The 15208-nt window shown below is 46.2% G+C and overlaps 2 long non-coding RNA genes and 1 gene segment (V, D, J or C); 2 read left to right on the forward strand and 1 right to left on the reverse strand.

The window, feature by feature from the left end:
* Positions 1-2846: 2846 nt before the first annotated feature.
* LOC125160181 (T cell receptor gamma constant 2-like) overlaps positions 2847-15208 on the forward strand; it is a 33611-nt gene continuing 21249 nt past the window's right edge. Inside the window, 2 exon segments of the C gene segment in view lie at positions 2847-3225; positions 3321-3625. Coding sequence covers positions 3183-3225; positions 3321-3625 — 348 coding nt within the window.
* Positions 8711-13283, reverse strand: LOC125160182 (uncharacterized). The gene is made up of 2 exons (XR_007150166.1): positions 12694-13283; positions 8711-9655 (listed from the first exon to the last, which is right to left on the reverse strand). It is a non-coding gene; the product is annotated as an uncharacterized LOC125160182 (long non-coding RNA).
* Positions 9960-13985, forward strand: LOC125160183 (uncharacterized). The gene is made up of 3 exons (XR_007150167.1): positions 9960-10461; positions 12690-12823; positions 13710-13985. It is a non-coding gene; the product is annotated as an uncharacterized LOC125160183 (long non-coding RNA).

Genomic DNA, 15208 nt, shown 5'->3' on the forward strand with positions numbered 1-15208 from the left:
ATGCAGGAAGCTCCTTATTGAAAATAGGAAGTAGAACAAGATCACAGATTACATTTGAAGCAACAGCTCATTGAGGACAGAAATTAATCCCTGAATCACAAACATCCAAGCAGGTTTCCTGGGGCACGTGCTTCCTTAACCTGAAGGTCTTGAAGTTAGTTCTTGCTGTGCTCTTAGCTAGACAATCTCAAGTACGTTACTTACTCCCCCTAAGCCTCTGTCTCATCTGCAGAATGGGATGAAGAACCCCTACTTAATGCAAGGAAGGAATCAAGATGTACAATGCTTGACATTTAAAAAAGCGTGGTTGTTATTATTTAATGCACCAATGATTTCTGTTATGACCTTCAGAAAATTAGTCTCCGGGCGCCTGGGTGGCTCAGTCGGTTAAGCGTCCGACTTCTCTCAGGTCATGATCTCGCTGTCCATGAGTTCAAGCCCCGCGTCGGGCTCTGTGCTGACTGCTCAGAGCCTGGAGCCTATTTCAGATTCTGTGTCTCCCTCTCTCTCTGACACTCCCCCGTTCATGCTCTGTCTCTCTCTGTCTCAAAAATAAATAAATGTTAAAAAAAAAAAAAACTAAAAAAAAAAAAAAAAAAGAAAATTAGTCTCTAACAAAAGGAAAGGAGGTATTAATTCACAAGTACTAGAAGAATTTCTGTTGTGTTCTGAGGTCCAGCACTGTTAAATGCATGACTGCTCTTCAAGAATAACTTATGTTCTGGGGGCGCCTGGGTGGCTCATTCAGTTAAGTGTCTGACTTTGGCACAGGTCATGATCTCACTGTCTGTGAGTTTGAGCCCCGCGTCGGGCTCTGTGCTGACAGCTCAGAGCCTGGAGCCTGCTTCAGATTCTCTGTTTCCCTCGCTCTCTGCCCCTCCCCCACTCGTGCTCTGTCTCTATCAAAAAAATCAATGAACGTTAAAAAAAATTAAAAAAAAATAACTTATGCTCTTTGCTTATTGGCATGTGAGAGTAATTCTTGGGTTCTGCATTCTCTCTGAATTTTTCTTCATGACTCCATAGTCTTTATAATTAAAAGAAATTACATACATATATATGCAGTTGTATGTATAAGGAATGGAGGGTGTGACGGGTTTTGGAATTTCTTAGAGTAGGATTTGAATCAAGACTCCATTACTTATGTGACCCTAAGTAGTGAAACATTTTAAGATTCCAGTAGCTGATTTGTCAAATGGGGTTGTTATAACTACCTTGACATGTTATGAGGAATAAATGCTTATAAGAATTACATTGTACTTAATTCAGGCTGATCGTATTTATTTATAAAGCAACCAACTTGGCCCAATCTCTGGCACTGAATTCCCCAATCCATGGGTTATCCTTCTTTATATAGAGGACATCACATTCTACTAAATTGTTCTACTAAACTAAATTGTTCTCCCAAGAGAGTATTTGGCTGGAGGTTTGGGACAGACTTCATTAAACAGTAAGGCTGGTCATGGCCACAGTTCCTGAGCCTTCAATTTGAGAAGTATTTGAACAAAAATGGTAACATTGAGAGAAACGGACTTTTGAATGCTGGTAATGTGAAATAAAACTTGTTTAAATAAAAGAATAGAAGGCTGTAGATTTTCTCCCCCAAAGTAAGATTTTCCTATCACTGAAAATTTAGGAAATAGAGAAAGGAGGAAGAAAAATGTCACCCAATTTGTCACCACCCACACTGCTCACCTTTTATATTGAGACTCTTTCCACCCGTTGTTTTCCTGTGCAGATGTCTCCCCCATTGTCACTCTCTTTTCCACTTAACACGTAATAAGCACAGCTGCCCTAGACAACTGCTGAGGGTCTGAATGATGGGCCTGGAATATTCTTTTAGCAGAGCATCTACTCAACACCTCACCATCTCAGCACAACCTCAAAGCCTGCATTTTGGGACACTTTAGCTTTGAATCCTGGTTATAGCTCAGCATGTCTGCCCTCCAGTTTTACCAGGAAGAGGAGCAAGGGAGCTGGAGGACCCAGCCCTCCAACCCAGCCAAGTCCCCTTAATTGATGTCCTCACTGCCCTCTCCCTCCAGGAGGTCAGGCTATAATTAGCATAACTATTTATCATAACTACACCCAGGAGGCCCTGGTATACCTGGCATAACTGAAAAGGAAGCTTCATTTCAGTCGAAGTCAATGCTCCCTTTATCTCTCAAAATTTCATTTCAGACACATTCCTCAGCTGCCCCTTCAGGAGGCCCGCCTTTACCATTTCTGAGGATCTGACCCTGGAACCTCAGGACCTGGTCTCGCCCCCTGGTCCGTACCCCACTTGGGTCAACGCAGACTTCTGCCTTTGGCCACACACACACACACACACACACATTCACACATATCCCTGTCTTCCACAACAATAATATTCCTTATAATTTTGCACTCTGGGGATCCCAGAAATCATCGATGGCACCCAGGCCAGTGTTGAGGTGAAACGCCCGTCCCCAACATTTCCTGAGCCTTGTCTATGCACCTGGGACAGGTTACAAGCTTTGCTCATATTTCCTGTTCACTCTGCCTGCAAACGAACGAGGTCCCTTTTGACAGATGAGGAAAAGGAGGAGAAACAGCTCGCCCACGACTGCACAGCTATCGTGTTACGTGAGGGCATTTACTCTTCTGATGCTACCTCGGGTCAATGCTCCAGTGCCAGCTTGGGGGGGGGGTGCCTTTTAGGCAGACATTGCTGCTCTGCTTGCCCCCATCGTCCCTGGGCAAGCCACGCCCCCATTGCTCTGTGAGTGCCAGGTGGCCATTTGAGGCTTGGGATTTGTCTCCAGCCAGACCCAGCTGTCATCCCACCTGATTCGCCTTAGGCATGCAGCCTTGGAAGAGACACTGAGCAGAAACCTATTAGTGCTCTGCTCAAGCAAAGTCGATGTCCAATCAAAAATTGCTATTATTAGTGGTGCTCTTACTGCACCAAAGTTCTTCAGTGTTTCTTAGCACCCTGACCACTGGTGGTCCCTCTCCCCCTTGTGGTCAGACCTGTCCCTGCTCTGGCTCCTCCCTCCCTCCTCCCTCCCTCCTCTCTCTCACCAGTGCCTGCAGGTGCCTCAGGGAAGCAGAGCTCAGAGCCTAACCTGCCCTCTGCCACCCACCCAGTCAGTCTCCGTCCAGCAGGTGCAGCTGGGAGGTCACCCTGGGCTTCTCCCCACCAGCGGGGAAGCAGAACCATGCTGGGTCCCCTCGCCCTCCTGTGTGCCCTCCTGTTTCCAGGTAGGTCCCGACTCCTTCCCTGGTGCGGGGTGACCCTGGTGCGGGGTGAGCTGAGGCTCCTATCTTTCTCCGTCTCACCGCTGTCCCCCTTGCAGGTGGCGTGGCAGCGATCAGTCTGACTCAGCGGGCTGTGGTTGTGGAGCGCGTGGGCGGCTCGGCCACCCTGTCCTGCCAAGCCAGCGCCTATGTCAGCTACATCCACTGGTACCTCCACCAGGAGGGGACTGCCCCCAAGAGGATCCTCAGGCTGGACATGTCAAGGTTATATGTGCAGAAGTATGGGGGCTTGGAAGCGGACAAAATCGATGCCAAGAAAGGCAAGGAAAGCAACAGCTGTGAACTGTCAGTGAAGAAGCTGCAGAAGAGCGACGAGGGCGTGTACTACTGTGCTGCCTGGGAAGCTCACAGCCCCGCGCCCTGCTCTGCTCCCTGAGCAAAAAGTCTCGCTCTCCCAGGGCGCTCCAGGCCCGGACCTCCCAGGGTTGCTGGGTCCCTGGGGATTCCTGGGGTCAACAGTCAGTACCCCTGACACTCACGCCCCCTCTGCGGGTCCACTGCATATAACCCAGAAGGCTAAGGAGCCCCTGGTGGGCAGCGTGCAGAACCAGGGAGCTGTCCAGTCTGGAGGCACTTTTTTTTTTCTAATGTTTATTCTTGAGAGAAAGAAGGAGAGAGAGGGAGAGACACTGAGCATGATCCGGCGAGGGGCAGAGCAAGAGAGGGGCTCTGTGCTGACAGCAGAGACAGGCGGAGCTTGAACTCACCAACCATGAGATCATGATCTGAGCCAAGTGGGATGCTTAGCAACCTGAGCCACCCAGCCCCCCTCCCCCTCCACCCCTGCCCCGGAGGCACTTTTCTAAAGATCTTCCAAGGAGGTGTTTCTGGAGCATCTGGAGCAGGATCTGAGCTGCTCAAGGCAGCAGCCACAAGCACCAGGCACCAGCCTCATGTGGCTACTGAGCACTAGAAATGTAGCCAGTGCACTAGTCCACGCTGTGATGGGCTGCTTGTGTAGCATACAAATCATATTCTGGAGAGCATAAAAAAAAAGATGCATGTTGAAATAAAACTTTGGGTATATTGCACTAAACAAAAATAGTCTTCAATTGTACTTGTTTCTTTAACTTTTTTTAATGGAGCAGTTTGCAAATTTTTAATTATTGCTTCAAATTGTGTCTCAAATACATTTATTTCTGTTGAATAGAACTGTGCTGGACTGGCGATTTAAGAATCTGACCATATCCAATGAAGAATGCGGGAATAAAATATTGTGCAAATAATTTCAAGGCCGAGAGACTCTCTGGGGATTCCACACAAAATGGGTGCAAACCAAGACTGGAAGGCAGCCCCTGACTCCAGTTTCTAAGTTGCCGCCCCGCCCACCGCTGGCTCCTGTGCAGGGAGAGAGACTCCTTGATCAGAAGCCCAGGAAACAGTGTGGCTGACTTTGCAGCACCCTCACCCATGCCTGGCGCTCACTCTCCTGCGGGGGAAATGATCCTCAGGGCAGGTGCATGCATCGGTCCTGGACGAGACCCTGGGCCCTCCGCCTTCCCCTTCTCCTTGAAAGTGACTCCATATGGGATTTGGGGACCAGCTTCCCTGGACCTCTGTTCTCTCCTCTGTAAAGCGAGGAGGTTAAACTGCTACAATGTGTGACTGATTTTTGTATTAAAGCAAAATTATGCCAAAAATATATCACTATGTTCACTAACTTCTAATAAAGCTAGTCAACCTCTTGACCAAAAGAAAAAAAAAAGAAAAAAGAAAGAAGAGAAATTAAGGAAAAGAAAAGCTATTTACTGATTCTCTGGCCCCAAACAGAAAGGCCCTGCTGTGTGGGGGGAAGATAAAGCTCTCTGAGGAGGTCTAAGCTGAATTAAATGCATTTTCAATTGAAAATTCCAACTTTATATGACATAATAGCATTGGCAAAAATAATTAATGAAAGGGAAGTCTAAATGATTGGAAGTAAATTGGTTTCTCAGATTTGCTAAATCTTCCTCCGTCTCGATGAGCTTCTGTTTTTGTGGATGAAGATATATATTTAAGACATGCCTGTCTGTGAAGGAGCCCAAACAACATCTGGACCCTCTACTGAAGTCCCGGGTCAAGGTTAAGGCCTCCAGCAAGTGCAGGAAGTGTGTGAGGGGGGGAGGGTTTAGGGGGCAGAAAGTCACCTTCCCTCCCTCTTGGGGGGGTGGTCCCCTCATTTGTCCTCCCCATTTCCTAATACAACCGAACCCTCTCATCTTGCTGCACCTTCTCAGTGCCTGACTCCACAGAGGGGTCTCTGAGATCTGATTATTATAGTTTAGTTAGAGAGAAGTGAGATAAATATGAAGACACTCTCATGAGAAGTGATCCCAAGTCCATGTCAATCTCAGTTTTCCACGTGGATCCATTGTGCTTTTGATGTACAGCCTGAGAGGACAGCGGCCTTGTACAGGGAGGAAACACCCCCTTTGGGGAGGAAGAAACAAGTCTATGTTTGGAGTCATTTCCTCCTCCTGCCCTTCTCCTTTTCGCTAAGGTGAGCTTCACCCAGGACACTTTGACCACACATAGTAAAGGCCAACCAGCTCTGCCTCAAGTAAAGATTATTCATTACAAGGTTGTTTCAAGGCTGATTCATGAAAATACTAAAAATATCTTATTGGAGTATATAGGACTGAGTATAGTAGGGCCTCTATCTCTGTTGAAGTGAGATTCATATTTTGAATATTACTGATGGGCTCACATTACCTCAAGGGTAAAGGACTTTGCATAGATGGCTGCTTGAAAAATCCTGATGATTTGTGCTCAACTCATTCGTTTCATTCCTGAGGTGGGTGAGACGCAATGCTTTTGAGTAATAGAAGCAACATTATAATTTCAAATCAATGCTGAATAAAGTCCAAGAACACCTCAAAAATCACAATTTTCCTAGTTACAATATCCAATACCAACTGCTCACACCCACCAGTACTGTGGAAAAGTCATGTCTGTTACCTCAGAGTCATCTCCTAGAAATCACACTTCTAAAGATTTCTAGGCCCAACTGGAAATCCATGTTGACTATTTTTTTGGGTGCTTTTTATGGTTCACCCCCAGAATGGGTTCAGGGACACAGCCCCGGGTAGAGGAAAGGGCATAACTTTGGAGGGGTCACTTCTAAACATTGGGATCATGATAGTTTTTACGGTGTCATTTCTATACCCTCATTTGTCACGTAGCAAACTTGCATTGCTTTTGAATTTTATTTTAAGACCTATTTTTGAAAACAATTCACATGTTACTTAATATTAAAAATCTTGGGGCGCCTGGGTGGCGCAGTCAGTTAAGCGTCCGACTTCAGCCAGGTCACTATCTCGCGGTCCGGGAGTTCGAGCCCCGCGTCGGGCTCTGGGCTGATGGCTCAGAGCCTGGAGCCTGTTTACGATTCTGTGTCTCCCTCTCTCTCTCTGCCCCTCCCCCGTTCGTGCTCTGTCTCTCTCTGTCCCAAAAATAAATAAACGTTGAAAAAAAAATTAAAAAAAAAATCTTGCATATTACTGAACACGTAGACAGAACATGTGACATCCGATGGTTAGAAAGGCCTGAAACGGGCTGTGTCATGATCATTGTTGTCCCCTCTTCTCAAACAACAACTTTTGCCTCTGTTACAAAACAAAATCCGGTTTTCTCTTCAGATCCCCACTGACTCCATCGGCCTACTTAGAGACCAGGTCCGTTCTTGGAGAATCGGAGTAGGTACTTGGGCTGAGTGTGTCTTTTCCCCCGTGGAGGACAAACACCAAGTACTACACACAGTGGCACAAATACTCAGTCTTCTCATTAACGCTGTGCTGTAACTTCCTTGGTTTCCTTATGTCACTTTTGTCCAGACGCAGAGGCAGGAGTGAGATGGTCCCAGCAGAAGCACACACACTGTCGCACACAACCCTGGTTTCCTTCAGCAACGTTCTTGGGCACTTTTACTGCCTGAAACACGATCTTCTAGCCTTCATGGAAGGTTGCTAGAAAACTGCTCTCGCGTGTTCTTCATCTGGAGACTGAGAAGAAGATAGACTTTCAAGTAGGACTCTGTGTGTCTCCACTTTGGGGGTACAGATTTCTCTCCCAGTAACAGGACAAGGGTGGATGTTGTGGGGCACAAAGCGTGGATTCTGTGAAACCTGTTTCCTCTCCAAGATCAACACGCCATGTTTCTCCCCCCCTGCTCTGTGCCCCAGTCCCCAGGGATTATGCTAATGGGCATCTTTCCTCTGATATGCATTGACTGTTGGTCAATGGAAGTTGAAGTTCAAAGAAGCATCACCATGTCCCCTGACAGAAGCATTTTTTTTGGGCACTAGACCTCCAAGCCTTTGGATTCAGGGTCCTGGGAGAGAAGAAATAAATGCTTCCCGTGGGTTAATTGGTATAAAAGGGAATGGCCACTTCCACTCGCACCTGTGTTTTCCTGAGCTTAACCCTCTGTCTCTGGTGTAGATGGCACTATGTGTTGGCCCCTGCGAGGATGCAGACCCCCTTCAGGGAGGGATCCCTGAGCTCACTCTGCTCCCACCTCCCAGCCTCCTCCTGATGCTTCCACTGACTGCTTCCAAACAACAACCAGAGAATAAGGAAACCCACCCATGCGGTCCATGAGGGTCCACCTCGTAATGCCCAGGGCGAGGTAAAGAGAGGCGGACAGTCCATCTGGACTGGAGCAAAAGAATGAAATCAAGCAGACAGTCAGATAAGTGGGTTATATTTGCCTCCAAGTAAATAACACAAGTTAGAGACTCAGGAGATTTTATCTAGTTCCTTTCATTTCACTTTCTGCAAAACCACCAAGGTCCCATCTCTAACAGAACAGGATATGCTTTTCCAGTTGATGAACATAGCAGAGAGGAGCATGTAGATTATTTGTAATGCTGTCGTTCTTCAGTTAGATCAGGGATTCCAGGTATTTGTTGAGTTATGAAGTAAATCGTCATCAGCTAAGTAAAACAAAATTAATAACTTACAGAGATACCTGTGTGGATAAATGATTACAGTGCTTTTTGACACAATATTATGATGACTGCAAGTCTGTGTTCCTGACATCCTTTAATAGAATAAACAATTGTACAGCAGTGAAACCATCCCAAATCTTATTAAGAGACCAGAGAATTGTCTTCCACCTTCACAATGTCAACTACAACCCAGCCTCTCACCTTTGTTATAATTGATCTATCTTTTCTCTCCTTCCTTCCTCTTCTCCCTTGCCACCTTTAGGTCGACATATAATTGTTTCGATCACAAACTGACCCTTCCTATCTACTGCAATTCTGTTGTCTTTTCTTTTAACTTCTAAATTGAAGTTACAGAATGATTACCAAAATCTGCAGTTATATCCCGAAAGTGGTAGAATTAGCATCTTTAGCCCATAGGTCAACATATTTCTTTGATTGCTTTTCTTTGTTCGGCCAAGAAAAAGAATTAGGTTCTTTTTGAAAAATTAACAAATATAATGTGATTCTGATAAGATTTTAATGACAGGTATTTTTGCTGAGAACTCCTATGTCCTAGGCACAGTATTAAGCACTTTACATACTTGTTATGTGATGCCCCGTTATCAGAGGAGAGAGGAAAGGGAGTCTCATGGTTATCAATGTACCCAAACAGATGTCCCTAATCTGCCCCAGGTGTCTGGGTTGACATAATTTCCTATTGACTTGCATTCCTGTTTGGAGACAGTGTATGTTGAAATGGTGTGATTATCTCAGAGAGAAGTTAGGTGCCCAGAGATTTTCAGTAATTGTGAAAAGCTCAATCTGAAGGCGCTGACAGTGAACAAATTTGAATTCATATCCACTTTGCTCCACTGGCTGCCAGATAAAGTGCTGGATGTTGGGTCTGTCCAAGAGCTCTTGTGATCATCATAAACATTCTTCAAATGTACTACTTTCAGGGAGGGAAGAATTGATTTTTAGAGAAGAAGAGAAATATTTCCAAACAGTCCAAGTTGTTTCAATGTATTGTTGGGTCACTTTGAACTCTCTTAGTGCTCTTAACTTTACAAGAACATACTCTGGCATTTGTGAGCAAATATGTGTTGTCTCAGACCTGCTGCCCCACCCAGCAGGGCCTGGGGAGGACAGTATGAGGGTCACTCATGAAGCCACGGTTAAGGAGTGACAGTGGGCACAATCTGGAAGACTTACTTTTTCAGACAGTTTGTCCCGGAACCCAGTCTGCTAGAAGAGTAAAAAAGGGTAAGAAAAATCACATATCTTCTTTGTTCTGTAAACTTGCTTTAGCAGAAAGTATAATAGGTCAACTACATGGAGAGGACTTAAAACCTTGCAGTCAGAATTCAGTAAACAACCAAAATGCGCAATGAGGATGATATTTTGGAAGTTTTTAGCTGGTAGAGTTTTCTTCTCAGACGTGCATCATGTCACTGGGAGTCTTTCCTCTGTTTAGGGAAAACCATGAGAATTAGTTCCATGAAAGTGAAGCTGTGCCCAAAACAAGCTCATTTTTTTCTGTTAAAGAGTTTTTTAAATATTTATTTATTTATTTATTTCTAAGAGAGACAGAGAGAGTGTGTGCGTGTGTGCATGCGTGTGTGGGGGGGGGGGGGGGCGGTGGGCAGAGAGAGGGAGACACAGAATCTGATGCAGGCTCCAGGCTCTGAGCTGTCAGCCCGGAGCCTGACACAGGGCTCAAACCCACCAACTGTGAGATCATGACCTGAGCTGAAGTCGAAAGCTTAAGTGACTGAGCCACCCAGGCCTCCCCAAGCTCATGTTTTAAAATTAATCATGAGCTAGTGAGCTTGAAAGTCAGAATAAAATGAAAAAAAAATGGTTGGTTTTTTTCCCCTATATTTCAAGTATCTCATTTATAGATTTTTGGGTAAGCCTGGCAAACTGGGAACACAGAGTTTCACTAGAAGTTCTAGATGCAGAAAAGTGGGGGTGTTCAGTCGGCCAAGTTCGCATGCAGGTCAGAGAAGGGCTAGCACTCGGGGCTGGGATGTGATGTGATGTGTTGGGGAGACAGTAAGAGGATGTATTTTCTGGTTCCCTGTCTCTGGGGGTCTTATCCAAGGGAGGATAAAAACTACCACAGAAACCCAAAGCACATGGAGGGAGAACTTGAGAACATCTTGCTGATGTCAAGCTTCTGGAACACGGCCCTGGAGGAACACCACCAACAGTGGAGACATCAGCACAGACCAGCCCAAACTAGCCCTGACTGTCCCCACGGGCTGCACAGGTAGGAGACCCAAACGCTTCTTAGCATCTCTGAGAGGGTCAGGGCTCCGAGAGGACCACAGGAGGCATCAGCCGGGATCTGGATGAGAAGTGGCAGGTGGGAACTTTGCATCTCAAGGCGTGCTGTGAGTCGGTAGGGGTGGGTTTGGGGCTGGTTACTGCACAGGACAATTCAGAGGGAGAGTCTGAATCCAGAGAGTGGGGCCAAGGGCTGGAAGAGGGCGGCAGGGAGACTGTGAGAACTAACTCTCCTCCCGGGTGCAGTGATGGCAGCAGGAGGCAGGGAGACAGAAGGAGGAGGAAGGGGACAAAGGAGACAGAACTAGCCTGAAAGGGGCTGTTCTAAACCAGAGGAAACTGTCTTCAGTTGGTAAGCTTAGTGCCTCCTCCAGCATCAGAAGGAGGAAGAGATGACACGTGTGAGTTCAGCAATGATGACGCTCCCGTCCCCTGCCACGCACCAGAGGTGTAGCCTGGGTTTGCTCTAACCACTGCGCCCTGCTCAAGGTGCCTGCGTGAGGGGGGAGCGGGCACCAGTGGGGACCACAATCCATCCCGAGCCCTCCCTGCTCTGTACCCAGAGCAGGGCTGTGTGAGCCTGGAAAAAGTGCCTTTTTCTAATTTTCTGCCTAGCTTGTGCCGTGTTTTAATTAGTAAAAAGGAGGCTTCTGTGCTATGGGAGACCCTGTTCAGGAGGAAGTAACTACATAGAGTGGTGTGGACAAGGTACAGAGTTTTCAAAACAACTTAGTCCATGAAGCTTCCTGAGCTGAAAAAGATAAACTAGTGTCCAAAAAGAATCGTCCAAGAACCAACGAAAATACTGTTATTTGAATCTAGAAACCAAAGTTTACCTTTCAGAGCCTTGAGAAAATAGTCATAGGGAATGTAATAAAACAACAACAACAACCACAAAAGCCTGCATTTGCATAGACCCTGGTAACCCAAGGGGGTGCAGTGAGAGGAGGAGGTGAGCTGGAGCTTCTCCAGAACCTTCTTCAGCGGAGCAGAGATGCCAGCACCCACCCCAGGGATGGTGTGAGGTTATGAGATTAGAAATCCAAATGCTTAGCGTGCAGCTCTGAGTAATTATCGGTAGTAATTATCAGCATTTCCTTTAATCTCACTTCTGTCTCCTTTCCTTAGCAAAAAATATTTGAGATAATTAATTAGAAAAATCTGCCTCGAGGCACTTTTAACAGTTTGTCTCTGCACAAGATATACCTGTGCCTACATCTGTGTCTCTATCTCTTTATTTTCATCTCTGTCTCTGTCTCTGTCTCCATCTCTGTCTCTGTCTCCATCTCTGTCTCTGTCCCCGTCTCTGTCTCTGTCTCCATCACTATCTACATAGCCAAGTCTCTGTCTTTATCATCTAGGTGTGTTTACACTGACTCCTGTCTACCTAACTGTCTGGAAATGGACTGATGGGATGTTGTCGCCACAACCCGACGAATATTCTCCAGACAGATCAGAAACCTCAGAAATTGCATTGCAAGGTGGCCTAGGTTTGACCCACAATTTCCTTCTCTGACACCAGCCGTCACACACCTTACACTGATCTGAGCTTCTGGCCATCAGGGTTCTCAGGTTCCACCTTGTGCTTTGAGGCAAAGCCTGGGTAGACACATGGCCGCTTACCAGCAACCACCTGTCACTTTCCTCTGAGCGAATGAGTTCGTTCCTATATCTGTTCAGATTATGTGAAACCTTAAGAAATTACTTAATGCCTCCTCTGGATATTTTGAGGAAAATCTGTTTTATGTGCTCTCTCTCTCTCTGTCTCTCTGTCTCCCTGTCTCTGTCTCTCTTTCTGGTTAGTAGCCAACATGACAACCAGAAGTATCTCTATCCACAGGAGGAACAAAGGATAAACACATTTACACGCAGTACTCAGCATGCATCCGCCACCTTAGCCATATGGGTACCAACAAAAATGAACCAGGTTCTGGAGCATCTGATAAAACTTGGCCTCTTGTAACACTGGCTGAGAGGAGTTGGATGAGAACAATAAACTGGCAGCACTGAGACACCCTGTCTCCTCCACTGTGATTCTTTTTTACAAAGTCCACAGAACAGAGATGGAGCCACAGACAAATGGGTACAATGTATGAGAGGAGCCAGGAAGTCGGTCCCAAGTCCTCTCTTCAGTTCTGGTCCTTTTGCACGTGGGCAACCTCAGCCCCCGTCCCAGCCTCAGCCTCAGCCCCGCCCCGTGCTCCTTGACAGGTACCTCAGTTCTAGAATCCAGAGAAAAAGAAGCAGACGGCCACCAGGTGCACCTGCAGGATGGCAGCCTCTTGCGCCAGCTTCCCGTTGCCTCCTGATGACAGCCGCTGTCTGGGCTTGTGGAGAACAGCCGAGTGCGTCAGGGACCCTCAGCAATTCGTCCTGAGGTTTCCAGGGAGTATGGGTGACACAGGCCGCATGACGAGGGGACTGGGATGGAGGGAGGGCAGGCGACTGCGGTCCCAGATGGGACTTGATGGCCAGCTGCTGCGCCACACGAAGGCAGACGGAGGCTGGTGCTGCTGGGATACAAGTGCCCAGAGGAGCACCCTTGTGTGTGGTTCTGTGGCCTCGCCAGGGTCTGCGCGTGCCTGGTCGGTAATGCAGCTTCGGTACCCACTCGCTGAACGGATGTGTGAATAGATGAATCTTAGGGAGCAGTACTGAGCAAGCACATTCAGGGTACTTCCTGTGATGAATCCTCAACCGTGCATTCTAGAGCCTTGAGAGAAATACATACGCATAGACACATACATACCTGTGTGCACAAACATGTAGGCACATTATTATTACAGAGTGGTACATAATCTATTATGTTCTCATAAGTGTATATGGAAGAAATAAAGTCTGCTGTTTAAGAACATGGGTTCCAGATACAGATCCTCTGCTGTAAATTACTGTTCTGCCACTTACTCATATCAGACCTTTGGTCAAATGCCTTGTATGTCAAAAGCCTCCTTTTTCCCATCTGAAAGATCGGAAATAATAATAAATAAATAAATAATAAAGAAATAAATAATAAAAGCACCCCCTTAGTAGGCTTTGTGAGGATGAAATGAGAGGATTAAATGAGCATATTTGTAGCAAAGTGCCCCTCACATAAGAATAATTCAGTATTGTGAGCAGTTTTATGAGAAATAAGAAAATGAAATACCTATTTTTTTCCAAAAGTTTTAAAATAATGAATTAAAAGATAAATTTTGCCTTTGTTTTCTTCCCTGTTTGAAATAACTAATGAAGACAAGACACATTTTCCAGGAATGTGTCTGAAGTGGTGATTCATCCCCCTTCTTGGTCCCTGACGTCTGAACCGTTCTGCTGTGTCCAAGGAATCCCCACCTTATGTGCCTTGGTGAAACAATGAATTCATTCTCACCATCGGAAGGAAACCTTCCAACTACGGTTTCTCAGTATTCCTTAGGTAAATTAAGCTGAAAGTGTGGGCTCCCCCAATTAGACACACTCCTCACAACTGCCACCCTTTCACACACACGCACACGCACTCACATAGGGACACATGCACACACGAGCACACACGGGCACACGCATGCACACACATGCCCGTGCACACACACAGGGTCCGTAAGGAAACGCCCAGCAGTGATGACGGTGCAGGGAACCTTGCTCCAGAATGACCATGGCTGCCTTCTCTTCTCCTTCTCCTTCCCAGGACACACTGTCTTGCTGAGGAAGAATCAGTCCTCTTAGTTGTAGGCCATTGCCTTCTGGTCTACCCCCCTCTACCTCCTCAACATGAAACTGCCTGGTGTTGATCACTTCAGAAATGGCAGTTATTGGAAAGCAGGGAAGATGGGCCAGTTGCCTCAGGAGGAAAATCCAGCCATCTTGGTTTCTTCCTTTCTATTTTTCTCAGGCGGATGCAAGCTGGAGTTCACATCGGCTCCACGTGGTATGTGACAGAGCAACACATAAGTTTTAGGCAGAAATGCTTCAAGTTTTTAAAACATTTTTTTTCAACGTTTATTTATTTTTGGGACAGAGAGAGACAGAGCATGAACGGGGGAGGGGCAGAGAGAGAGGGAGACACAGAATCGGAAACAGGCTCCAGGCTCTGAGCCATCAGCCCAGAGCCCGACGCGGGGCTCGAACTCCCGGACCGTGAGATCGTGACCTGGCTGAAGTCGGATGCTTAACCGACTGCGCCACCCAGGCGCCCCAGAAATGCTTCAAGTTTTAATGCACACAAACATTTAGAGAAAACCGTATGAAAATCATAAAAGCAAGCAAACACTTAGGTGAAGAAAGTTGGAGGAAACGAGGAATGTGGAGAAGAAATGCAGAAAACTGAAGTGCTAATAATGTTTGACTAATTTTCCAGGTTCCTACGCAAGAATGGTCACAAAAGCATTTTCACCATGGAAGTTTGGGGCAAATACTCATGGTTGGCCATATGGAATGTTAAATTTGAGAAACAATAGCAGTACTAATAAGAGTTAATCATTACCAAACTTTACTAGATTCCAGAACCTGTGTTAGCAGTTAATAGAAAACTGAAATATTTTCACCTATTTAATATGCATTGACTTTTGAGATAGGAATTTTTATCACATCTATTTTCAGATGAGGATTTTGAGACAGAAAGAGATTCAGAAATTTGCACCGGTTCAGGAACCTCTGAAGTGACAGAGATAAACGGTTCATAGGTTCAGACACGAAAAGATGCTTCAATGACACGTGGAGTTGCTCAGAATATAAAGTGAACTGAAACCAGCTGAAGA

The sequence above is a fragment of the Prionailurus viverrinus genome, chromosome A2 (assembly GCF_022837055.1).
Source record: "Prionailurus viverrinus isolate Anna chromosome A2, UM_Priviv_1.0, whole genome shotgun sequence".
Taxonomy (NCBI): domain Eukaryota; kingdom Metazoa; phylum Chordata; class Mammalia; order Carnivora; family Felidae; genus Prionailurus; species Prionailurus viverrinus.